The 27,108-nt window shown below is 37.7% G+C and overlaps 1 protein-coding gene across 4 annotated transcripts in view; it reads left to right on the plus strand.

The window, feature by feature from the left end:
* Positions 1 to 26,407, plus strand: part of PRUNE2 (prune homolog 2 with BCH domain) — a 138,639-nt gene extending 112,232 nt beyond the window's left edge. The window contains exons 12-20 of one of the 4 annotated variants that reach the window (XM_075740891.1): positions 5,576 to 5,752; positions 9,962 to 10,064; positions 13,453 to 13,584; positions 13,740 to 13,826; positions 16,969 to 17,067; positions 19,155 to 19,190; positions 19,704 to 19,742; positions 21,226 to 21,273; positions 23,476 to 26,407. In XM_075740891.1, coding sequence (XP_075597006.1) covers positions 5,576 to 5,752; positions 9,962 to 10,064; positions 13,453 to 13,584; positions 13,740 to 13,826; positions 16,969 to 17,067; positions 19,155 to 19,190; positions 19,704 to 19,742; positions 21,226 to 21,273; positions 23,476 to 23,497 — 743 coding nt within the window. In that variant the 3' untranslated portion in view covers positions 23,498 to 26,407. The remainder of the gene's footprint in view (positions 1 to 5,575; positions 5,753 to 9,961; positions 10,065 to 13,452; positions 13,585 to 13,739; positions 13,827 to 16,968; positions 17,068 to 19,154; positions 19,191 to 19,703; positions 19,743 to 21,225; positions 21,274 to 23,475) is intronic. The other 3 variants (XM_075740888.1, XM_075740889.1, XM_075740890.1) reach the window with 3 other exon arrangements.
* Positions 26,408 to 27,108: the final 701 nt, after the last annotated feature.

Consider the following 27,108-nt stretch of genomic DNA (forward strand, 5'->3'; position numbering starts at 1 on the left):
GAGAATCAAATTCAAAGCCCTGTCACCATAGGACTCGTCTGAAAAGAGTTGTTCAAGAAGGAGAGAGCAGTTGCCCTCTGTTGTAGAGAACACTATAGCTAACTGCACCTTTGTGCAGCTCTGGCCAGCTCTAGTTTACAGTTACATCAGTAGTACTTGGGGATATAACCTTGTGCAAATTGTGTTGGCTGACATAAGCTGCACCAAAGAGCTTGCAGTGTGTAAATGAACTGGACACAGCGTGGTAAGAGAGGTCTTTTGTTAGTGAGAAAGGTCTTTTTTTTTTATTCCCATGTCTGGTTGGAAAGCTGAGACGTGGAAGGTATGTGCATGGCATGATAAAGCTAGCTCACGTAGTGGAACAACAGAATTACTCATTCCACCAGTTTAAACACGCTTTCTCAGTAGGGCTAGTTGTACAGGATAGATACACCCTGAAGTGTGCAATGGGTAATTCATTCTTTCTTCGCATGTAAATGATTTTCTCTCGTGTGGTGCAAAAGCATTTTACACTGTCTTACTCACTTTACTTACCCTCATGATGTACAAAATAGGGTGTTAACACTCATTCCTTGCTAGTACATTAAGAACCATCTAAGAACTGTATTCACGAATGTAAATACATAAAGATCATAAGCTATTTGGGGGGAGGGAAATGAATGTGACCATTTTACAATCTACAACAGAAAGAAACTTTAAAAATGGATCAATTTAAACTGAATTTTCCCTTGCATTTAAATTCTCTGTGGCTAGTGAAGACACTATAATTTAAAAATTGTATGCTCTTTTGAGCATACAAGAACAGTTGCATCAGTTTAAGTGGTATTGCCAAAGAGGCATTACTGTGTACTCAATCATGCATGAGCATCTGTAATGTCACTTCTCATTAGAAGGCCGATTTCCTTATGGGTAGATGCAGAGCATAGTGATGAGCTGCTTGATGATTAGTTTTAACCTTTGCTACAAAATATTCTAACACACGCATGCTCACACCAGAGCAGTGTGTGCTTGCAGTTTTAGACTGTTGTGACCACTGTGTGAGAGCAAAAATCTGCAGTGGAACAGATTTTGCCTTTAAGCCCTCAAGTAAATACGTTCAACTCCAGTGCTTTTGGTGGCCGTTGTATTTGTAGCAATCATTTCTCCCCAGCTTTTTTTGCTGCTTTCTAAATGTGATGATTCATTCAATTGCTAAGGTTGGACCAGTTTCCGTAGACTCCTAAATGAAGAAGAACTCAAGGTGCCTGTGGTTTTGGTGACATTTTTACAGTTGTGTAGTTTGATTTTGGACGTACTTAATTGGCAAAATGTCCTCCACTTAGATGAGCCAGAAACAGAGAGTAGAAAAGGGAAAAAAAGCACATTTTATCAAAATTAGTCCGCAATAAAATAAGTAGGGTATGTATTACTTGAACCTGATAGCTGAGTATAGTCATAAGAACTACTGCAGAATGGTTTATTTGCATGGTAAATAGCCTTTGTGATCTTTGTACTTCTGTCACTCTACTGTCAACCAGTATGCACTCTGCTGTTTCCAGCACTCAGTCTCCCACAGTGTTTCTAGACTGTTGTGCCAAACACAGGGAAGTAAATATTGAGAAGATGTAGCTGTTGAGACTGTAGAGAGCAATGATTTTTAGCTTGTCGTGCTCAGACTGCTGAAGGTCCATTTGAACTAAAAAAGGCACCTGAGAAAAGCAAGACTGTTGTCGTGATTTGGGGGTCCACCTCCTTGCTGGAAAACTGATGGCTCTGTAATACAAGAAATACCAGAACCCATTTGTTTAAAAGAATGATGAAGAAGAATCATCACAACTGTAATATATGGAAAAATAGATGAGAGCAGAAATAGTAAAGTATTTGTCTTAAACTAGCACCTGATTTGTTTAGGGATTGGTTGATCATCAGTTTCATAGGGGTTTTTTTGTCACTAATACCTTAAATTTGAACATTTTGTCTCAGAATGTAGTCTTGTTTCTGAAATTAGCTTTTTATGAGTATTACATTAGATGACATAAAAATTGCATTTCTGAAAACCATGTGTGCATATAGGTGAATGCCTCCTCCCAAATCAGTGTTATCTGGAAAATAAGAGAGTGTTTATTATGTTGTCTGCAGATGTTTATTTCCTTTCTGAATTTCACAGTGGTGCATCTTTCTGTGCAAAATCAACTCTCCAGGCAGTAAAGCATAGCCACATAGTCAGGAAGAGGCAATCTGATATGATTTCTATCAAAATATAATCCATTTGGCCAGTGCCAGCATTGTAAGTTTTATCAGGGTCTCTTTTCATCATTTTTTAATCATTTGCAGTTTCACCAACAAAAAAAAAATAAAATTATCAAGCCCTAAATACAATTTCAAAGTTAGTCTGCCAGTTACTTAGCCCAGCCTCTTTTCTACCCTCCAAGGAACTACCTGACTAGACAGTTATTCCAAGGCTGTTCTCATAATCACATCTATCTATTCTGAAACCACCTGAGCTGTGTAATAGCATCCTGTGGGGACCCTATATCCTTTAAGGAATGGACCACCCTGTGATGGCCTGTCAAAGTCTGCATAGCTTGACTGCAGGCATGTAGTTTTCATATTGTTTCCCATGGTACCTTTACAAAATTAACATCATACAAAATTGCATTAAGCTATCTAGGTTTGGAGGGAGTGGGAGTCTGTATTTTGTAAGCTTGTTCTCAATGTCATGGAATATGTGATAATTCAAAATTGAATACTGAGTATAGTATTAAACATTGTGAACATTGTAGCCTGAGAAAGCATGAATCCATACTTCAATTCCACAATATATATAATCTACTGAGCAGCAACTGTTAAACCACTTTGAAATAGTATACTTGGGGAAAAAAAGAAGTCAGCCTGTTCTTCTCAACCTTAGATCTCCTCAAATTCCCTTTATTTGCAGTTCCTAAGGAAAAAAGGCTTATGTGGTCACATTGTATATGCACATGTATATATTTCTTGATCTTCCATCCCTGTTTCCACCATTAATAAAATTTTTTTCTTCAATATGTTTTAACTCATTGGCTGGTTAGGCAGTGAGGTAGGAGGTGAAATATTACTCCTTTCTTGCAAGATTCCAGCAGGCAGGAATTAGGGAAAGAAAAGAATTGGTGATAGACTCAGCTTTTGTTGCACGTGGAAGAATGTACGTCAGAGAGGGAGACCTTCCTCTGGAGTCATTCCCTAATAATACTTTGTATTAGGGACAGAAAATACAAGACAGGCAGCAATAGAAATACAGACTTCGTTAGTCCTGCTGTAACAAAGAATGTGTGCTCAACCTCATACATATTTTTTAAAAAGTTCAAAGCTTTTTTTGGTAGTTTGAGGAACTTGATATTCCTAACAAATCTGGTGAAATTGTAGATAGGTTTCAATGCCAAAATCAGTTTTACAAATTAATAGTCAGTACATGTGCATACAGGTTCTATGTGTGTAGATATACGTGGTATACACACAGTATACTATCTTATTCCTGATTTCTTAAAGATAATTGATTTAATTCTTATGATAAACAGGTGTGTTTCAAGGATCATATACTTCCATTTGTATGAGTAGTTCCAGAAGGACCATTAATCAGAGGCATCCAAAGATAAACCAATACATAGAAAGATTTGAGGACGTCTATGAAACATTATGTTCTTTACTTCTTCTTGTCAACTAAAAGAACTTCTTTTAGTTTATTCTTAATTCTTGTATTGTCTTTGGTATTTTCAAATAAGATGTCTGATCAGCTTTTTATGTACACTCATGTATGTCATTGTGTATGTCACTACATCTTTATTTACTGTTACCTCACTTATTGACTTACATGATCAAATTCTGCTCTTACTTATGACTACAAAGCCAGAATAATACTTTAAAAATAACAGTTGGTTTTGTTTACTCAAATATGTGTAATGCATAAAATGTATAGAAACTTTACTATGAAGATAAATTAATAATATGCACACAGCCACAAGGCAAAGGTACTTCAGCAAAATAATAGTACAAAAGAGGGATATTTTTTTCCTTTCAGTAAAAACAGTATGTTGTAACAATAACTAAAGAAGGAAATTAAATCTTTCCATCTGCAGACAGAATCAATTTTCATGTCACTTTCTCTGTAACCAGACATTAAGTTTGACAAACTGGAATGCAGTTAAATTTGTTGTTAAGAGCCATTTCCTCAATATGCAATGGAAATGTAGATTTTGTTAATTACTTCACAGCTTTTCCAAAACTAAGAGCATCCAGCAGAGAGGCTGTGCTATGAGACTTCATAGTCTCTTGTCAGCCGTGCAGCTTATTTACTGTGATCATCGTATCTGTGGACTACATGTACCTGTTCTCTCACAGCTGCTGGTATGAACAGGCCAGATTGCCTGGCTGCTCTGTACTTCATATCTGAGAGGAAACTGGTATTTAACCTCAACCAAAAGGCCCTGAGGGAGGTGAATACTGTGCGTATATGAGGAGTCAGCATTATCTCATGACAGAAGCAGAGAAAGATGGGCGGGTTTTGTATTTGCTATTGGCAGACGTGAAGATACTGGAGACAAACTGGGAAAAAGTTCAGAAGCTGTAGCTCTGGTAATTCTTCTCTAGACAAGGAGCATCCCTGTGCTCACTTTTTTTGCTTTTTAGTATAGTTTTGCTTTTTAGTATAGTTATCATACCTGCAACACAAAGATTTTTAAAGACCTGCTGTGCAGTATTTCTAGTGAGGCTGATCAGTTTTACTAACTGGATGCAAAAATCCCTTAGGGGTATTCTGCATATTTGTGGCAGCAAAATCAAATGTAGCCAAGACTATTGCTGCTAAGGGACACCATGGTATAGTCCTACCCCTGTGCTAATGTATATCTAAACAATGTACTAATGAAGATGTGATTGTCAAGAAGTAGAAGCGTAACTGATAAATTGTTAGTTTGACCAACAAGCCTTGAAGACTCATTGATGATTGCCAAAGAAGAAGGAAATTAGGGGAAAGGTAATTCCAACAGGGGGAGATTGTGACCACTGACCCATGGACCACCCACCCTAATTATACCACTGACTCAAAAGATAAAGGCGGAGAAAAGAACTGAGCGTGCATTCTAGTTTGCATGCTAGGCGAAGAAATCTAAACCAATCATTTAATAGAATAACAATGCATATGCATTAGAAAGATGAATATGTTAATGTGGTATGTATAAATAACCACTGATTTGGAGCTTTGGTGTGCTATCTTGGACAGGCACCCATAGCTGCACAAATATGCAATAAAATACCTTTGCTCTGTGTGTATATTGGCGTGTTGCACACGGGGTAAATGAACCCCCAGTTTTGGGACAACATAGTGATAATTGTTGCTGTTCTTTTTATGTTCAAAATGATTAAAAGTTTTTTTTTAAAAGCGGAAAGTTCTCATTTACTAACTGTTAGATGATCAAATTCTGCTCTTACTTATACCAGTGCAGATCCAGGATAGTGCTGTAAAAATCCAGTTTATTTCAGTCATCCATTTCAAATGTATGTAACAGAGAAAATATTTAATGCTTTTACAGGAAGATGTAATATATACAATTTTATTTTTCAGAAGAGCGGACTGCTGCTAAGGATGCTTCCCAGGAGGAGTCAGAATCAATTCCAGAGTACACCGCTGAAGAGGAGCGAGAGGACAACAGGTTATGGAGAACTGTGGTTATTGGAGAACAAGAACAAAGAATTGACATGAAAGTCATTGAACCTTACAAAAAGGTCATTTCACATGGAGGTAGGAAAACTCTGAATGCATTTTTTAGATTTATGTAAAAAGATCATGCTTTATTGAGCAAATTCATGCTTTATTTCAGTTCAGTTATGGTACTGGCAAGGGGAGAGTTTATGTTTCAGCCATGGCTGAAATTTACCAGGCTTTCAATTCAGTGTGGCAATGACTAAGGAGTATTTTAAATACAAAGCAATTTCAGGAGCAACAAATAAACTGACATACATGTGTCGGTAACAGTCTGGTCATTGTTGGCTAAAACTGTCTCACAGAACTTGTCCTACAGGAAAAAAAAAAAATTGAAAACTTTTTTCTGTGGATTTTGGCAAAAACTTTTGCATGAGCAAGTATAGTGCTCTGTGATTTGCTGAATGATGTATGTGAGTGCACAGATCTAAACAAGTGGCAAAAGAAAAAAAATAACAGTTTTCCCTGGGGCTCCCATTCGTCTGGCTAAGCTCCTTATGTTATTGTTCTGCCATTTATAGTTGTCAGCAGATAGCATTTCACCAGCAACTGTTTTATGGGTTTTTTTCACATAATTTGTTAATGATTATCAAATAGCATATGAAAGAAAACATTTAAAATAGGAAAATGACCTCATGTGCTTATATTGTTCCCTCTGCTCTTCTGCTCCCTAACTTCCTCAGAGAATTTGTAGTTCTGGTGTTACTAGCACACTTCTGTATAAATTAATTCAAATGGATAAATATTACCACAGATACTGAAGGAAGAGAATGAAACAAAGCTTTCTAAGTGCCTTTTCCTTGGTGTCTCACAGTTAGATTATTTTGGGATTCTAGATGTTTGGGGGACACTGTTTTCCGCTATTAAGTAAGGTATTAAGTAAGGATGAGTTGTTCTATTCCTGCAAAAACTGAGGCAGGTAACTTAGCATCTCAGAGGTAAGATTTGTGAGTTTATATGACGATGCTTCTGTCACAGTGTTGCTGATCTGTAATGTCATTTAAAGGGAAGCCATTTTCTCCAGTATTTTCAGTATTGAATCTCTATCTGGTAAAAGTGACATAAATTATGGTTAATCATATTACCTAAGGATGTGGTCCTCAAATTTGCACGTTTAGACTAAAAGCAGCTAAATGCTAGCCTACAGATGTTCACAGTGGCCAGTGTGCAGAAGGTTTAGTTGGAATTAATAAACACATTTAAACCTCCAAGCATTTTCCCACCATAACATCACCATCAAAGATTTATGAATGTGATGACACCTCAGATACAGTTTAGCAAACAGACACAGATGGCATAATTTAGGAAACAAACACAACATTTTGCGGCCTTGCTAATTGTGTTTATTTATATGTTTTTTGTATGCTGTAAACTAGTCTAGGTACATTTGTGGTGAAAACTGTCACGTACAGTTCCCACTAGATGCTGATGTATACATTTATACCAGCTTTTTTGAAAAATAAATACCTGTCCATTTTAGTAAGCGGAGAAGTAGCTCTTAATTGAGCATTGCTTGCCTGTTGAACAAGGACTAGTTCCAGTGGCAGACATCTCTGATGGCAACGATGAAGTACATTTATCTAAGATAAAGAGCATTATGTTTCCTTTACTTCTGAATGGGTGCTGGTCAGTAACATTTGTCATTGTAAAATAAATGGTGTGAGAGGTAATGATAAGTTTCAGCCCACCATTGGCTAAATTGGAAATTTTGCCTGAAATCTAGCCATATCAAAGCAAGTTAAGGACTGGACTAAATTCTCTGTTTAGGAAGTGGCAGACTGAAGATGTGGAAACAAAATAATTTTGATGTATGGGTCGTGGGAAAACTTTGGACAGCTTCAACAGTTTCTACATTATGGCGGCTAGGCCTATTCTGTATCATGTTCCCTTTGGCAATACTATGGTATCTTTGGCATGCTTTAGAAGGCCAGGAATCTTTCCTTTAACCTCGAGATTAAGAACAGTTAATTAGCAGTCAGGTCAAGTATCTCTTGATGATTCAATGATCTACTGAACATTCCTCCCTGCCAAAAGACAGGTAACACCAAATGCAGAATCTAGATGGTAGCCACAAAATAGGAAAGGGGAGAGTAGACTTGGCAGTCTAGATACGAGATTGCCTTCCACATATGTTAGGGAGAAATTTCTTTGAGATCTGTCTCTTTGCATAGGCTGACTGAGAATTTGTGCAAATGGCTTTTACTGGCTTCCAGTGATGAATTAAAAAGCACTTCTCCCTTGGGTGAACATTCCTTGTCTACAAGCATGTGTAGGAAAAAGTGACTTAGATTTATCTGTGGGTTTTTCTTCTGTGTGCTGTTAGGTGGCATCTGCACATAATCATTTTGCTTTACGTGAACTGCAAACTGTTCTGTGTAATCTGGTGGACACGCTTGCCACAATGTGCTCTCGCTGCCAAACTCCTGAGCCAGCTGGACAGATTGCTTTATGGCAGCCTGATATAAATTGTCCCAAAAGTCCTTTAAGGCAGTGCTAGATTAATGGTTGGACTTGATGATCTTAAAGCTCTATTCCAGCCTAAATGATTCTGTGATTCTATTATCTCTGTCTTTTTATAGAGAATTTTGCCTTGCTTGGATGGATACAATGCAAGAAGTTCTACAAGCATTTGAGTTAGGCTTGGATACTGCTCTCTAGTACCCAAAAAGCCCTGTAAAAGTCAAAATCTCCTTATGAAAGTGTTGTATAGGTGATGGTATTTTCCTTTGATTTTGTCAGGAATGCGTTCCTATCTCCAAGCGAGATTTAGAGTTTCCTTTGCAGATATAATCTCTCCCTCATGATTGGTTTCTCCTAGCCTCTTTAGAAAGGTTTTCTAGTTGTTCTTATATTCAGCTTCTCTCTCTTTGTGTCATTACTGCTATCTACCTACAACCATTTCTACAGCATCTTTATAAATTGCCTCTTGATTGCTTGTATCTTTTAAACAAAACTTTCAACTGAATTGCAGGATTATTTTGTATTTATTATTAAGAATGCAGAAATCCATAGCAGCTGCAAATGATTGTGGAGAAGATTAACCAGCATTAATCCACCATGAAAAAATATTTTTTTTTCTTTTGGGTAACAAGCAACTGTCCTGGACTCCACAGCAGTAGTGCTGCAGTTTTGAGGGTTTACAACTATCATTAGGCACTGGTGCAGCCCAGAGAATGCCAGTATTGGACAACTGGAGTGTCCAAAGTAAAAAAAGTATTTTATACAAAACTTGCAGCAAAGGATTTAACTGATTCCCAGGAGCATTTAAGGTATAGTGGGATGCAGTCATAATTGTAATATCCTGAGGCTATTGGAGCTGCGCAAGCCCACTGAGATTGGATTGCAAGACTTTCATAGAATCATAGAATCATTTAGGTTGGAAAAGACCTCTAAGATCATCAAGTTCAACCATCAACCCAACACCACCATGTCTATTAAACCATGTCCTGAAGTGCCACGTCTATGTGTTTTTGGAACACCTCCAGGGATGGTGACTCCACCACCTCTCTGGGCAGCCTCTTCCAATGTCTGACCACCAGGCAGCTTTCCAGCCACTGTTCTGCAAGCCTGTAGCGCTGCATGGGGTTGTTGTGACCCAAGTGCAGGACCCGGCACTTGGCCTTGTTAAACGTCATTCAGTTGTCCTTGGCCCATTGATCCAGCCTGTCCAGATCCCTCTGCAGAGCCTTCCTACCCTTGAGGAGATCAACACTTCCACCCAATTTGGTGTCATCTGCAAGCTTACTGAGGGTGCACTCAATCTCCTCATCTAGATGATTGATAAAAATATTAAAGAAGACTGGCCCCAAGACTGAGCCCTGGGGAACACCACTTGTGACCGGCTGCCAACTGGATTTAACTCTGTTCACCCACATCATTCAAAAGATGCAGGATAACAAATGTAGGATATTTTCTTTAGCCCCTTATTCCTCAGTCTAAGGTGAGCAGTCAGCACGTGATTGCCATAGCGATGCAATGAACCAATAGTTACAATAAGATCGTATTACTTACAAGGGGTTTTTGTTGATCTCTATAAAAATGTACTAATAGTTGTACTAAGTGTGTTTTTCAGGAATTCAATATAACTGACTATCCTCTTCTTTATCACTGGATGATAGTTTGCACATTTTTGTCTTTCTTCAGCAGTAGACATAATAGCTCTATTCCAGAACTTTGAGATTTCTTTTTAAATTCATCTTGTTAAGCGCTTTTGATAAAGATAAAAATGCCTTTTTGTTTTTTCCACAGGATACTATGGTGATGGTCTGAATGCTATCATTGTGTTTGCAGCATGCTTCTTGCCGGACAGCAGTCGAACTGATTACAACTATGTCATGGAAAATCTTTTCCTGTGAGTGATATGTGAGCAATGTGACAGAGGCTTTTGAGTTAGTACTCATAATTATCTAGTGAGAGATAACCTGTCTTTAGTTAAGAGGTAATTTCAGTCATTAGAAGGGGAGTGATCTGAATGACAAGGAAAATAGCAGTTTTAGATAAACTGCTCAGTGGAGTATTATTTTGGTGTTCTTTACCTAGTCACCCTTCCAAATTAAGGCGTATTTGCCAGGACCAGATCTGACTGTATTATCTCCCTAAATGCCAAGGAACGCAGTATCTTCAGCTTCTTGGGCCTACAATGCTTGTACTGTTTCACTAGTGATTTCCAGCCCTTGCTGAGAACAATCAGCAGGGACTCGGCTCTTGCTGAGAACATCAGCAGTGAAAGACTGGTTTTCACTGTTCATTGTTTATTATGTATTATCATGATGTATCAGTGTATATCATAATTTTAATATATGCTGTGGCTGTGTTTAGGAGTCACAGGACCATTTTGTGACACTTGTTTTAAAAATACAGGATGAACGGCCAATGCTGACACAAACAGCTCTAAGTATTTGTCCTGACTCCAGCTGCTTCTGATTCAGTTGTAAGTGCCAGGGGCGTTGGGCAGGACACAAATTTGGCCACGTGAACCCAAATTTATCACAGGAAAATTACTGCTAATAGCAACTTGGTTTGGAAGCCAAAAATTGTGAAGGCAGCACTTCTCTGAAGTGCCTCCAGCTACTTCCACTTACAGCTGTTAAAAAAATAAATCATTCCAGCGTTTTCTGTGCTAAAACCCAGTAAGTCATTTCTAAACCCAGCAGAGGCCTGGCCATCACCGTTTGCATCTTACGAGGCACCAAGAGCACAGACCCAGTCTCCTTAAAAGTCCAGTCCTTGAAGATACATATGGTGACAGCCAATGCCTTCAACATTGTGTCTATGTATGAAAAACAAGATTGCGTGCTCTAGTTCCAGGTCAGACCAACTGCTAGCATTTGTCTAGTAGAGCCTCTAAGACCCTCATGTCATCGACAGTAATTGATTTACACAATGCCCAGTGATTTAGAGGGGAGGAATTACTACAGTGGTTTTAACTCGGTAACTAGGTAACCAGGACTGACATTAAATAATTGTTCTTTGACTTCACCCAGAAGCTTTGTTTACAGAACTCTTGGCATATGGACTTTGTAGAGAAAGCCTTTTCAGTCTGGAAGAGACTTGTCCATATCACTTGAGGATATTGCCAAAGTCAGTTTTATAACTCACTGTGTTTTTCTTGGTGTAAGAGGGAGTTCAGGTTGGCTGTGAATCTTCAGCTTATTTTAAGGCTTGTAGGCTGTTGGTTCTCAGTAAGAGAACAAGAAAAGGGAAAGTCATATCAACCCTTTCTTTCAGTTGTAGGCCTATTAATTGCATTGAAATAGAGGGAACGCAACAGTTTACAACATATCCAATGACTGATATGTTTAAGTATTTGTGAATTCTTTACTATTGAATTATGCAGTAAATCACTAAATCTCTTCTCACTTTTTATATGGTATGTTTCTGATAGATAATCGTGCACTTGCAGTATATAAGCCACCTCTAGTTTCTGATTAACAACTGTCCTCAATTGTTACTGAGTTTTGCAGTTACTGTCCCTTCTGGATTCCCTTCACATTTCTAACTACCTTGTTCCTATTTATTGCCTTGACTAATCATGTAAAACTGTTTTTGAAGAGTTGGGCTTGAGCCAAAAGTCTTGAGAGAGCATCTTCTGCAGCACTTCTAGATGCTGCAGCACCACACAGAGAATTCTGCTGTTTCTTTTGTGGCTGCCTGATACAGTCTAGAGATTAAATGTTTTTTAAAAGAATGACTTGGAAAACTACACTTTGAAAATCAAAACCAGCACTTTTTGACTTCAGAGTGAATTATTCTAGTCAATGAGAAAAATTTTGTCCATATTTTCAAATAATAAATCAATTATTACCAAATAATAAGAAATTAGTTAAAGCTAGCAAGAACTCTCTATAACTGAAAGACTTGTAGTGTTTTGAGAAGTACTTACACACACTTTTCTGTATGTTTGTATCTAAATGCCTTTAAATCACTAGATGTTGTGCTCTGTGGGAAGGGCTAATTTCATAACCTGTCAAATAGTCAGTAGATTCAGTTAAATTAAGCTTTTTGCATCAGAATGTCCATACAGTCCCTCATTTTGATATTTCACTGTTAGACATGCACCTTTACAAATGTCAGGCAAAAGCAGGGAATGCACAACTGCAAGGTGAGGAGAGCAGTGAAAAGCATGGAGTGAGTAGTGATTTAGGGGGGGATTTATCAAATGCATGGTACTGGTCAGTTAATGGCTGCCTACTTTATGCCCAGGTAAAATATCACTCTCTTTGAGACCTAGATTTCCTACTATTCTTTTAAACAAACTGCATCTTAAGGAATTTAAGGGTCGGATTAGACTGTGAGTCATTCCCATGCACCTGTGAAAGGGACCATTATGTTCAGGGATAGAGCTGCCTTTTGTAGTGAGCACTCAGGCATTCAGGTTTTTAAGGTGTGACTCATGATTTCTCACTGTAGTTTTTACATAGACATGCCTTGGGGCTGGATATCAGAGAGAACAATTTGAACATTCCTGTGATGAACAGCTCCAAAGTGAGGTAGGGACTATAGAGCAGAGCATCTGCATATATAGTTCTGGACAAGAATTTAAAGCTACCCTTTCATTTTTCTGAGTACTGTGCTCTTCTAGGTAGGGTGAGTTTGGCCCCCAGAGCACTGTTTTTGTCTGAATTATCATTGCCAAGCTGAGGAATTTTAATGAGTGTTTGGAGTGTTTTGCTCACAAAATGAAGTGATGCCATGGGGTGCTCTGTCCCATCAGAAGGCAGATTGATGGAAGAGTTTTATTAGCCTTGAGATTCAAAACATTTGAAGTTGACAGTCACAGACTCAGTAGCAGTAGTGTGAGTATCACAAGAATTATAGGTAAGTACGGTTTTGCATTGAACAAACATGACGATTAATAGTGAAGAGAAGTTTCTCAACAGTTAATTTCAGAATTTCCTGGAACTTCACGTGGTCCTGCCACGCTCTCCCTTGCAAAATCTCATGATTTAATGCCATTTTAAGAAAAAGCAAAGTCACCTGTGAGATAGTGAGTATTCCAATGAAGCTGTCCTTTTGTAAGGAAACCATGTATTTCTGAAAATGCAAATAAGATTGTCATTTTCTAGTTATACATCTACATGCAGCATGGTAACCAGAGCTAAGTGTTTGCTTTGGTTGAATGGAAAAGAAAACACTGTCTTGTTATAAATTGTTTAGTCTGCCTTGATTTATTCCTAGTAGACTGATTTAGTTTGGGCTTAAGTGGATAATGTACACGCTCACTTCTGTACTTTTATCAGCTATGTAATCAGTACCTTAGAGTTGATGGTAGCTGAAGACTATATGATTGTATACTTGAATGGAGCAACACCAAGAAGGAAAATGCCTGGACTGGGTTGGATGAAAAAATGTTACCAGATGATTGATCGAAGGTAAGTAGTATTTTCCTCTCTGATCCACACCCATTATTTTAAACACTGTCCATTTCTGTTACTCCCCTGTATGACAGTGTTCACTGTATATGATCTTTCTGTATGTTTTGTGGGTTTTCTTATTTTTAAGAAACCATTTCTTTTTTTTTGCTTAGATTACGGAAGAATTTGAAATCATTTATTATTGTTCATCCATCATGGTTTATCAGGACAATTCTGGCTGTGACACGACCTTTTATAAGGTATGTAGTGAATACCAGTGATTTTCTGTGTCCCTAAGAATACAGCAGCACCACAAATCATCACACATGGCTGTTAATCTTTCACTGAAGAATACTCATATTACAGTTCATGTTGGGATTTTGACGGTTGAGGTTGACTTACCTAAAGTGAGTAGAAAACACCCCATGATTTACATGAGTATCTAGTTGAAGACATCACAGGCACAATACCTTGAACCTGTATGCAAACTGGGAATTTCGTCTCTTAAAATTGTCTTTGTTCCAAGCCCAGCTAAAAGGTATGTAGAAAAGGGGTCCGCGTGTAATGATAATCAACTCATAAAAAAAGATTCCTGGCTACAGAACGAGATTGAGCTACAATTCTGGGTTTAAAAAAATTAGTTGCTCTTCCTGGAAGGACTGCCAGCACCCTGAGCTGTTTGAATGCATAGGACTTCTGGTTCCAAAAAAGGTTTAATGCTACCAAAAATAATTATTTGATTAGTAAAAAAGCAAAGAAATGTTACAGACCCTGAAGATCGCACCAGCTGTTAAAGAAGATGGGCAAGCATGCATTTGAAATCCTGAGATCAGGGGAGCAGACTGACAGGTGTGAGAAAGAGTTGCTTCAAGAAGCATTGTCTACAGAAGCCATAAAGTGAATTACATACGTGAGGACAGACATCAGAGGGGTCTGCCCTCAGGCTGTAGATGAGGATACTAGAGGTGTCTGTCACAGGTGATATTGGGTTGGGGAGCACATGACTTCTCCCATTGCTGCCAAAATGCAATAGGCGGTGTCATAACGGAGCTTCTTCTTTCAGGTGTTGTGTCTTTAATACCTAATAGAAAGTGACAATTAAAAATACCAGAGTAACAGGTAAACAATACTTGGAATTATCAACAGTAGTGATGGTGATTCACTGAGTTGCATTTGGAGTCTGGGATATTTCTGTTGGCATCTTATTTGCTCCCAGAGGAAAGGTAGGCAATAAAATTTTAAAAAATCAAATATGCCATCTCTGTTTCAAATCATTAGTCATTTATTCAGAATGACCATTCTGAGCACAGTGACTAGAGGCTTTGCATTGCCAAACAGGAGAAAAGGTTTGCTTTAAATAGTTTGGCAGAGCAAGTTAGCAGTACAAAACCAAACACAATAGAGACCAGTTAAAGCTCTCCAGTTCAGCTAAGTAGGTTGAGTCTCTGTCTGTGCAAGAAGAAAGTTAAGTGCAAATGGGAGCTAAAAAAAGGTGGGCAGGACAGATGGCCAATGTGACTTTTATGGAAGATAACATAAGATACTCGAACCCTCACCAAGAACAGAAGACCACTATAAGAAAGATGAGAAAGCTAACCAAAAAATTCCAGGAGGCATGAAAAGAGAGAGTCAATTCAGTAACAAGCGATGTAAGGAGATAGAAACTTGATACATTGAAGGCTGGTGGCTGTAGCTCAGTTTGCTAGCCCCAGGCTGTTCACCAAAACACTGATGTGCATGGTGGGAATTTTAGAGTAAGAAATGAATTTTTCCCAAGGCAAGCAGAGATTTCAGTGAGATAGCTAACATGTTTTGAGATGAGCAACATAATTTTAATTCTATTTCAGCTGAGATGTGGGCCAAAACAGTAGGAATCAAGAAACTGAAAGACAACAGCGTGGCAAGGGACAGTCAAGACACTGAGGCTGTGCTATAATCAACACAACCACCTCAAATACTAGCATGGGCATTCAGTGGAGTCTGGGACTCATCTTGACTGGCAAACACTAAACAGCTGTCTGAATACACAGGGTAAAAGAACTAGTGGTTACAAAGATAGATCCTAAATACTCTTTTATGGACCAGATATTCACACTAGACATCATCTTAGCTGCGTTAGGTAAGACATTAGGTTTCTAATAAAACAAGTTTCTGTGAAAAGATTTTTATTCCCCCCCCAGTCTTTAGAAGCTTCTGATTGGCTTGCAGCTTGCCAAGTTACTTTAGCTGACAGTTCAGATGATGCAGACTATGATTAACATTATGGATAAAATGTTAAAATTGTCTGTATGTTATCATGGCTTTGACTGGTCAATTGTGAGTGATTCATCCATGGTCAAAGCATGGCCATTGGCCTGCTCCAGTGTGTGTGCCTAGTGATGCTAGTCTGGTACAGAGACAAATTAAGCAACTATTCACAGTACCTTGACGTATTCCTGTTTCAGTTGTCTCACTTTACATTATTAGGAAGATATGTATGGTAAAGGTAGGGGCAGTAACTTTCTGCTCAGGCATATTTCAGAGGCTTCATGTTGTCTGGCCATGCCCCCAAATCAGCAGTAAGTAGGAAGAACGTGTTCTGTTTTTCGTGGCCCACACTTCACATTTACAGTCAATGTGCATTCGTCACTGTTACTGATGTTAAAAGACTATCTAAATACAACCAGAGGTAAACTTGGAAAATTGCTTTATGAACCAAATGAGAAAGATAGGTTTCTCAAAGCTGAAACATATGAAATAATTCAGGTTAGACATTATTTTTTAAGTGTGTTTTCTGAACAATTTAGCCTTTTTCAGAGTGATTGTTTCTCAAACACAATAAATGATCATAGAGCACAGCTGAAATAAACAAGGGAAATATTTCCTCATAAGAAGACCCTGCAGTAAGAATAGACATGCACATACACAATCAGATCTGTACTCATCTAAACAAATGAGGAAGTTCAGTTTTATTATGTTTGATTGAGAATCAGTGTCAAATATAAATCCTAATTCATCACGATCGCTTGATGTTAATTCATCATGACCACATTAAGTGAATGCTTCCTATGCCTTTTTACATGTAAGTAAAACATGCTGTAGGGGATTTGATTCTTCTCAGAATTTTAATACACCTCCTTCGAACTGTAAAACTAATCGCATTGCCTAGTATGTAGACATTACAATTTATAATGTTGTCCTAAATACTGTGATTAAGCCTAAGCAAGAAACAGCAAAAGGTCCAGACTTGATTTCAGCCTCACTAGAACTCAGGTATGCTCATTATCAGCTGAACTCTGTAATCGAAATATGAATAAAAATGCTTAATTATTTAATACATTAAGTACACGCCTTCTCTTTTTTTAATATATTGTAAAAGATTTTTGGGGAAAAGTCAATTAACATGTTGTTTCTGTGTTTCAGCTCTAAGTTCAGCAGTAAGATACAGTACGTTAACACATTGGCAGAGCTTCGTGAGATGATTCCAATGGAATACGTGGATATACCAGACAGTATTGTCAAGTAAGTGATGTACAGTAAGCGTGTACTTGTTCTAATGGAAACTATTTCCACAAACTAATGATGGTGTTTCAGAGTCTGTAAGAAAAACAGAAAGCCCCTTCGTGGATATTTTTACAAATTTATTATTCCACAAAAATACCATTGTCAAACTCAGAAACAGGAAAACACTGTGTAATGGAAACACAAACCACAATAAATACATACTCCTAGTGGAGCCAATGTTTATAGGAAGAGAGCGGGTTTGTAGTGAACCAAATTATAGGTGTGGTAAAATGAAGAAAAACTTTCAGGCTGAGTCCCTTCATCAACCTTAGAATTATATAATCCAAATTGGAACAGACCGTTCACTCACTAATTGGAACCCAGAAAGAAAATATGAAAAAAAGTCAAACCCTTTCACAGGTATCACTTCTGCTATATTTTTTCCATAACTTTTCCCACTATTTAAGTAAAAGTGGTTTTCCACTTTAGTCATACAGAGCTTTGAACTGAAACAGTAATTCATAGCCTGTTCAATAGAAAACCACTGAACGTCCATAGATTCACTGTTCCTTATCTTGTTGATTTTCATGGTTTAACCCAGAACCACTGAAAGACAGTCTCTCAATTCTTCTTCTTATATATAAAGGTTTTTTAAATGCAGGTATTTCTAAAGGAAAGACATATATTAAAAAATTGTAGGAAGTTGATTTGAATTGTTCACCTCAACTGCCTTTTTTTCTGACCTGAGAACAACAAACTGAAATGGTATACCGAGACTGAAATCCTTGGAAATCCTCATGGTTTTCATGTGGATCACTATTTAAAAGACATGCTGTTCAGGAATGCCTTTTTTATTATTATTCTTTTCATATTCAAATATCCTAGGTTTTGAACAGGCAAACATTCTGCTCTAGAAAGTATTTTAATGACTAAATACGTAAGTATGATTGTCTTTTCCTTATGGTTTGTCAGTGACTAGACATGAAGAACACTTCTTTTGGAGCTGTCATAGATGTCTTCAACCGCGGCAGGAGTTTTCACACCAACCTCACAGTAGTTGTGAAAGCAGCATAATTTCCTGCATCGGGCTGGTGGTTGCTCCAATATTTGTGCAATTCCAGGGAGCAAATGGGAAGCTCAGTTCTTACAGTGGCACTTGTAAAAATAGTAAATTACAGTCATGAAATCAGGGATCATAGGGACTTTCACTCAAATTTATTTGCTCCTGTAACTTCTTCAGAGGTGAAGTGATGCTAAGAATGTGCAGAGGTTGTTGGTCACCTGATAAAGAAATGTCCATAATATTTTAACATCCCTAAAATTATTTCATCCTCCTTCCCTCCATTCCTTCCTCCCTCCCTCCATTCCTCTTTTGATTCCTGTAAGCATTTTAATATCTTATAGTTCCCTTTGATACAGACCTTAAACTGATAGTGTTTCTCTCTCTGCTTCCTTGCTGCGTTTCACTGTCACACTGTCTGTAGCAGTACACACATGTGTGTAACACACATCTTTTCTTCCCTGTGGACTGAAAACTGCTGGGAAAATCCATTCTCCTCTCAGACCAGAGGTGAAATGATTGCAACACCAGTACTAAAGAAACCTTGGGACTTAAAGCTTAAGGAATTTTAGGGAACTGCCTACTTCATGTCATCAGCAGCCAGATGAGAGGTCATGATTTTGCTGAAGAAAAAAACCCCAAAAGGTGACAAGTGTGCCCATTGGTGGCAGGCGTTTTCAAGATGATGTAATAGAAGGATGTAGTGGGTGTGTGCATTCAAGGCACTGTGAAAGGTTATTCCCGTGCCATGGGGAGAAGAGCAGTGTTCAGCTGATAGCTTCCCTTCTGCTGCAAACGGAGACACATTCCTGTAGCAAAATAAAATACAATTCAGTTTTTGGCTTCATAATTACTCCACTGGCAAGAACAGAAATACCACCGATAGTCACAAGGACTATCACCCACAGAAAATACAGAGGGTTATGGCAGGATTTGGGTTGCGTGGTTGTTTGGTAGTTTTTACTGAAGTGGGATACAATGTGCCTGTTGTATCATATGAACTTGTACATCTTTTCTCTTCCTTCACCCACTCTTGTCTTGTAAGGTATGATGAAGAGAAGTGTATTAAGAGAAGAATGAGGTAAAACTTGCTTTCTAGCCCATGCTGCTGCTCGTAATGGAGTGAATCTGTGTGACAGCCTTTCACCTGCAGGCGACCTCAACAGCTGAATGAGAGAGGACTTGAAATGATGTGGAATCTTACTTTCCCCTTCAAGCTGTTGAGATCAGCCTGCTTGCAAATAAAACTTACTCAACTGTAAACGTCCTTGACTTGGCCAAGGCTGCAGCTAGGTTAATACTATCTGACAGAGCAACTGACTGCTTTCAGCTCTGTCCACTGGGCATGCCTCAGATCCCTGCTGCTTTTATGTTTCTGCCTCCAAATGAGCTAAATAAGGAGTTACAAATTAAAGGTGGGTTGAGCACAGGAATAAATGGTATCATTCTGAACTCAAGAGCTTTAGGGTCAGTGCATAATACTCGGTGCCTATTTTAGAAGCATGCACTATATTTGTTCTGCTATTGCTCTGCTTCTCTCTTATGTTTTGCCTGCTTCTTTGTTTCTTTATATCAATAATTTTTACTCATGCAGACTGGATGAAGAGCTGAGGGAAACTTCAGAAACAGCTAAGTAAGATAGCTTTCAGCTGGATGCTGGCATTATATTTACTTGTTTCACAGGAATAGATTGAATGCAGAAGTACATTATGTGTTTGGTACAGCAACCAGCTTGTAGTTGCAATTACTGTGTGAGTTGCCACATTTGTGAATTGACTTCCCCTCTCACTATGAGCAGCCTGCTTTTGTACCATTGGGTCTCAGTAAGGAATAATCATACCCTTACACTATAAAAAACATTTTTGCTGTCTTTTTATGATTGTTTCTGTAGTCATGGGGAAGACTGAAATCACTTTTTTACTGCATTAAAATAGTTTATTAAACATTTTCTACCCTTCACCCATTATGTCACATGATTCATAAAGTTTTTAGGAGGTAGTTCTTTTTAAAAATTATTTTTCACAGTTTACTAAGTTAGGGATACCTATTGTGCCTCATTCTCAGCTAAGGCAGGTAGATAACTTTTCCTGTCTTTCCAGTGTTGGTTGGATAGGCCAGTGGATTAATATTTGATAATATTGTATTGTCTATGGTCACTTAATAAATCAGTGACTGCTGCTGATCAGATACTTTAAACTCATAACTCTGTGCCTTAGCTGTAACATACTGAAGCAGTATGGTGTAAAGTACCATAGACATCCTTAACTGGAAGGACACAATCCTTGACTCACTCAGCAGAGCTTATAAAGTATGCAGTGCACTTTTTTCACCTGTGTATTGTATACACAAGATTCTGGAGAAGGGATCTGTGTCTGTCACTTCTACTATGACATTTTCCCTGTCAAAGATTTTGAGGTTTTGAAGTTTCTTTTCTGTCTCCCTCCCCTGAAGTGCTTGTGCACTTCAGCATTTTCATCTTACCACTTCTTTGTTGTATTTTTTCTGAAGTTTCTTCTTTTGCAGTACACGTTTTCTTCCATTTCTCCTGAGATTAGCTTTTCAAACAACCAGAAATACCCAAAACACTGGCCACTGTTTTTTGATTCTAGCAGTTAGACTGCCTCAGAAGCAATAAATTCAATATCTGATGCCATCTGAATATTTTGTTAAACAAATGAGGCCCACCCAACCTTGAAATGCAACTTCTATCCCTTCTGTATTGTAGTATATGACAACTAAAACTGTGGAAGAAAGCTGCTTTCTCGTTATTCCTTTCATTTAAAAGAGTGCAGGCTGCAGCATAGCAAGTGAAAGGGGAACTAAATATTCATATGAGGCATCACTGATTATTGTTATTGTCGGATGTATGAAGTCACTGTAGTGCATTTCCCTTCCCCAACTTAAAGAAATAGCTTAAAAATTTATTACTCAAACTAATTTGTGTTGCAGGCTCTAAGCTCACTACATTTCTATCAATAACATTTGTGTGTTTGTGCCGTCAAAGATACTCACTACAGTTAGTTATTACATCCCCCAAATTTGATGTCATATTTAAAAAGAGAAGGAAATAAAACACAGAAGAAATGTTTACTACTACCTCTTCTTCCTGTATCCAGAACTAGCTGCCTCTCAAATGATCCAGAAATCACTTCAGTGGAGCAGGAGTAAGAATTTATGCCTAATACTGTCATTACATTTTACCATTATTTTACAACCATGCCGCTAGGAACGGGGGCTGGGTAGACTCCATAAAGGTTTTTGGAGGCCTAAATGCTTTTATAGTTATTTTCAGGAACTTGATACAACATATACAATCAGAAAAAGCACTGAAGTTAGGATTTATTATATTTGCATTGCAGATGTGTTTAAAGTGTCCTTGACCATTTCCAAGCAGAAAGAGATAGAATTCTTAGCCTGAGGATATTCAGGTTAAATTATGTGTAAAACAGGTAGAAAAAGTGCAACGTGATCAGAGCAAAGATGGTCCCATGCATTATCCTCAATTAAAACAAAAAGTTGTAAACTTGCCATTCTTATTCAGAGATTAAAAAGTCTTAGATTTTTACTTCGATCTCTCGGTCATGCTCTTGATGTCTTCCTTCACTTTGCTTTTTGTGCTTCTCAGCTTCTTTCGTAGTTATCTCCAGGGTCTTTATGTTTTTTCCTTTCGAAGCTGTGCTGGTTCCCTTGGAAATGGGAATGTGTCAGTCCTCTGGCATGCTGTTCCTCCATCTGATACCATAACTGAAGCGTGCAAATGGAAAACTCTGCACTGCTCTTACTGTGCATCCGTGAGGCTGTTCGCAGCTGTAGTGTGTCACACAAGCACTAACAGTTCATTGCTAGAACAGCGCGTCAGGAGGACTAGCCATTGCAGCAGTGTGTGCTGCTGGCCAGTGTGTACAGGGGAGGAGTGATTGGGGACTTCGCTGCCCCTACCCATCTCACTGGTATGTAGAAATACACTTGTGTCTCACACTGGAATATTGTTCAGGAAACAACATATAGTAAACCTGACTCCTTAGTAAAAGAGTCCATCGATAACATGAGTACTAATAAGCAGGCAAATAAGTACAGGTAGCGCACAGATGTATAAATAAAATGGAGCTTTTCTTCTTTTTTTTTAAATAAAATTGTATTCTAGTAAACTATCACAGTATCGTACCTGATAGATCCATAAGCTAAATTCCTGATTCCTAGGGCAGTTGACATAAAGTCTCTAAGCATCTTTTTTTTTTTTTTTTTTTTTTCCTCAGACACTTTATTCTGTAATGAGTCAATGAGAACTGTTTATTTAAAGTATGAGAACAGAAAATAAACAACACCTTAAAGATTATTTATTTATGCTTTTGGTCTTTTTTGTGGCCTGAACAATTTTCCCGTTTTTCTCAAAAGAGAAGTTGGGTGGGAAAAAACAATATGAAAAGATAATTTATGTATCTTAAATAAATATAGTTGAGGCCAAATTAATGCTAATTCCTGCTATTTCTTTTCTCTGCATAAATACGAATCTGTCTTTAGAAGTGGCAATAGTTTTCCTGTGGTCATACCACTAGTTTCTGGTGTCATTTGTTCAGGAAATAGGATTTCCCATGTAAATGCCTCCACAATGATAACAGCTGTTTTACACAGACTTTTCTTCTGTATGCTTTCTGCTGAAACCTCTCTGGAGTCTGCCCAGCTCTTAGTTTGCTTCTGTTGTCTTTTTCATATCTGTTCAAAAGGCTTTTGTCTATTGTCATGCTCTCTCATGTTCTATTTTGTTCAACTTCTTGCACTTCCTCAAGATTAAAAAAAGCCCAACATTCATTATGAAATAAGTCACAGTGAAAGAACCCTGTGTGTTCTGTAACAGTTCATAAATATTGAGGGTGCTTTAAATAGTTATGTATTCTATAAGGAAAAGTGTATTTTGATGCACCGTTTATGATGACAACTTCTTTATCTAAAGAATGTTTCTAAAGTATTTGATAACATGTGCTTTGCACTACATGGCAAAGCTGTACTCTTAGAAACATTTTTAGGGGCACCCATATCTTGCCACACTGTGGTGGCATTCTGCCAGTGGATCTTTCCACATCTGGTGTCTACTTCAGATTGGAATTACTAGGAATGTAGTTATTACTTTCAATAAAACAGTAACAGATCTTTTTAAGGTGTATATTTTCCATATATAGTAGGTAGGATGTGTGTAAACTATTTGACACCAGTGCATTTAAGTAAATGAGAGATGAGGATGCTCTATACCTTGTGGGAGCTCAGGACTGGGGAAATGACTAGCCATTTGTTTCATAGGACTGATTTCTTTATTTTTCTTGTTCTTCTGTGTTTGTTTGTTGTCTTTTTTTTTTTTTTTTAATATATAGCATTGACATGACCCTGAAATAAAAAGCATCATTGCCAGACATTTGAAGAAGACGGTTCGCTTGGATTTGTATCACCCAGACTCCCATGACCATGTTGTGCAAGAGGCAATTTGGGTTAATTTTGTTTTGTTTATGATTTTTCCATGTCATTCAGCAATTCAAGAAAACCGAAAGGGCCAATTCTTGCCATGGAAACAGCAGAATTTTGGGCCTGGTTATTTCTGTTGGTTTCAGAAATAGAGCTTTCATTAGGAGAGCTTTATCATCTAGCATTGGTTTCTCTGTGTGTGCGTGTGCAATTTCCGTTTAAATGGATACCACTTTATCAACAGTGTCCCTCATGAACAGGTCCACAAGGATGTGAATTTTTGTTTCAATTTTGTCTTCACCATATTAATGTTTATGTATAGCTGAAGAGAACAGTTATTGTTACAATAAATGTTAGCTTGGTTGTGTCACAGAGCAGCAGCAACTTTATTGTTTAAAAAATAATTCTAGAAAACTTGCAGGACTTTCTTGAATTTCTCTGCTTCTTGATACCTGACAAGTCTTTCCATGTTCATTTAACCCTAATGACTTTTTTATTTGGTCACAGAAAAGACTGATATACTAAAAAATAAAAAAAGATTAGTCAGCAAACAGACTTCCCAGAGGACAAATCAGTAACTGAAATTAATTTTATTTTAATAATTTAGTTTTGTATCTTTATTTTAGGGATAGCTTTTATAGAAGCAGCTAATCTTGTACATGATTGTCATATATTCTAAAAGCCTTGGAGCATTAATTTGTTGTTTTTGTTGTTTTCTAAATCTGTTTATCCAGAACTCTCTTTTTTCAGTTATGAGTCTTCACATTATATCCTCACTCCAACTCTAAAGGCTATTAATGCTATGAATATGAAAAAAATACTTAGTATTTCCTACTAACAAAGGAAGGTTAAATGTATAAATCTACAGTTGGGAGTCACACTCATTTGTTAGGAATAGATGTTGAAGTGTTATTCAAAGTGTATCTAATAAAAAAAGATAAGTATTACAATGCAGTTTATTGTCTGTGTTATAGAACACAGCAGTAAAAACATGAAAAGGAAAAAAAAAACAACCCTAAACATTTCTTGTTTGCTGCTGTCCTGCGTACTGGCACAGAAGACACTGCAGTAAGTCCTCATTTTCACTGGAAAATAACTGCAGTCTCTCAGACCGTTCTTTTGCAAGAGTGCAAATTAATTGTCAAGTGAATTCTGCTTGTCTGCTTTAAAAAGTCAAAAGTCAAGAATATTACTTATGCTTTCTCTTCCCCTAATAAACACATGCATGCACTTTCCAAACCTGCTGACTCACCTGCCTTTTGGGATGTCCTAACAGAAGTGTTACGCACTCTCTGAAATAATATTCTTATCTTCACATATGCCCTAGAATTACATGTGTGGATTCTCTGCTTTGTAAATAAGTCCTTAGCCATAACAATTCAATATAATTTGCACCTTCTTTTTATGTGTGCACTAACTCCAGTCCTGCTTCCAGTCCAGAATTACTAATGAAAGAGAAGACAAGCAAAAGTTTTCTTGGGGAATAAAGTTTAAGCAAAAGGCAGGACAACATGAGTCTTGATTTTTTTCAGTAGGATCTAAACTGAGAGTGAATATTATATTTTGTCTTTTGTTTAAAAGATTGATACTTTTGTTCTGTGGTTTGCACATTTCCATTTGTATCTTGTATTTGCAAGATAATCTGCAGGCAAGGAAGCAAGCATCCATCACTGTGTGTGCAGTTGTTCAGCTACTGTAATGAAGATTGACAAAATCCTCAGAAAGGCAAGAACTTGCCAAATGCTTTCTTATCTGCCAGCATGAGACCTGAAATATCTGCACCTCTGCAGTCCTTGCTCTGTACTGACAGGTGGTGGATTCTATGTCATACTAGCTAGCCTGCTGTATCGCATCTTTCTTTCAGTTCCTGTTAATTTTCACAGAGAAAGGGCCTAATCCTGCTGACCGTTGTTGCTGCTCTATAACCTTGCCCTAAATTAGGTTCTGGTAGTTTCCACCTTTTCTCAGATATTTGAATCTTGGCTTGTGTCTGCCTTATAAAAGTGCTGTCACTAGTATATTGGGGATAATGTTTTATGTACAGATTAATATTTGTATTAACTTTCAGATGCTAATTAAGCTTCACCTAGATCTAAACTATTAAAAGCGTTCAGTAGCATGAAGTCATGTCTTCTGTAGACCTTGTAGTTTAAGCCACCTAGAAGGAGCCAGATCACTTGTGTTATGCTATAGTTGAGAGAAGTGTTCGCTAAAAGAGAAGTTCACCACAAAGCAGAGGTTTGGCACAAATCTTTATGCGCTGTTTGAGACCTAAGTGGGGTATAAGAGATTTATGGTCTTAGCAGTGGATATCAGCTCAGATATGAATTTAATTCTAAAGGCTTTGTGTGAAATTACTAAACAGCAAAGCTATACATGAATTAATATGATTCATGTGGGCGGACTAATAGTGGCAGCCTGAGATTGAAGGAATTTGTTTAAGCCAAATGTTACATTAAACAAAATGGGACTTCAATGTGATGGTGAAAAAATTATTGCAAGATCAAGGTGTGGTTATCTTTGCTTATTAATATATTTTGAAAAGTTTTTTTAATGTTACAATATAGCAATTCTATATTATACTAACAATAATATATCGATATTAATAAATCAGTAGTTTGTTGAAAGAGACATATGGTACGTATAATTGCACAGATATAATCTTTTATATACAGATTTTTTCTACTGTGCATCAGAGTGCTCAGATCAAATATAAATTAATAGTTGCAATTTTTTCCTGTTAAAAGACCTATGCTGACTTAGATTAAGCAATACAAGGATATCTAATATCATTGTATGCGTATGTATGCATATGAATCAGAAATAAAGAACTTCAACCCACCACTGGAACTATTTCCTTTCAGCTCCAACATTTTTTCTTTATTCCCTGGGTGCTTGGAAACACCTGACTGTTTCAAATCACAGTTCTTTGCATAGTTGTAAATATTTTTTTTCTTTCTATTCACTACCTGTCCTTCCAAAAATTGAAACTGAGTCAATTCACTTCCATGTATTCAAATCCTTGCCATGCTGATACTAGCAATGATGTTCCTGAAAGCAAGCAGGAGCAGCTCTTCAAATCGGTCTGTGCTTTGTGTCTGTGCAGTTATCTAAAAATCAAATGCATAGATAGTCTTACGCCATCTCATATGGTAGGGAGAAAACAGAAGCTATGGGGCAGAAACAGATTGTGAAACCACCCTGAGCAATTTAGCAACCTTATTGATTGCAGTGAAGGAAGGAGTAAGAGCTGGTGGATGTTCAGTCCTCTCACCTACCTGGTACCAGGTGCCCACTCCTGTCCCCATCTACATCTATGTCAAATGGGTCCATTTATATTGCCACTACTTTAAGTACACCTGGCTGACTTTTGGACAGCTAGCCTGGCTCATTGGCTATATTCAAATATGGTGATTTGTCAAATCTTAAACTTTGCTAATTGTGGTGGGTTGACCCTGGCTGGAGGCCAGGTGCCCACCAGAGCCACTATCAGACACAGGGGAAGCTTCTAGAGGTCTGTGCAGAAGTCACCTCTGTAGCCCCCC

The sequence above is a fragment of the Balearica regulorum genome, chromosome Z, assembly GCF_011004875.1.
Source record: "Balearica regulorum gibbericeps isolate bBalReg1 chromosome Z, bBalReg1.pri, whole genome shotgun sequence".
NCBI lineage: Eukaryota > Metazoa > Chordata > Aves > Gruiformes > Gruidae > Balearica > Balearica regulorum.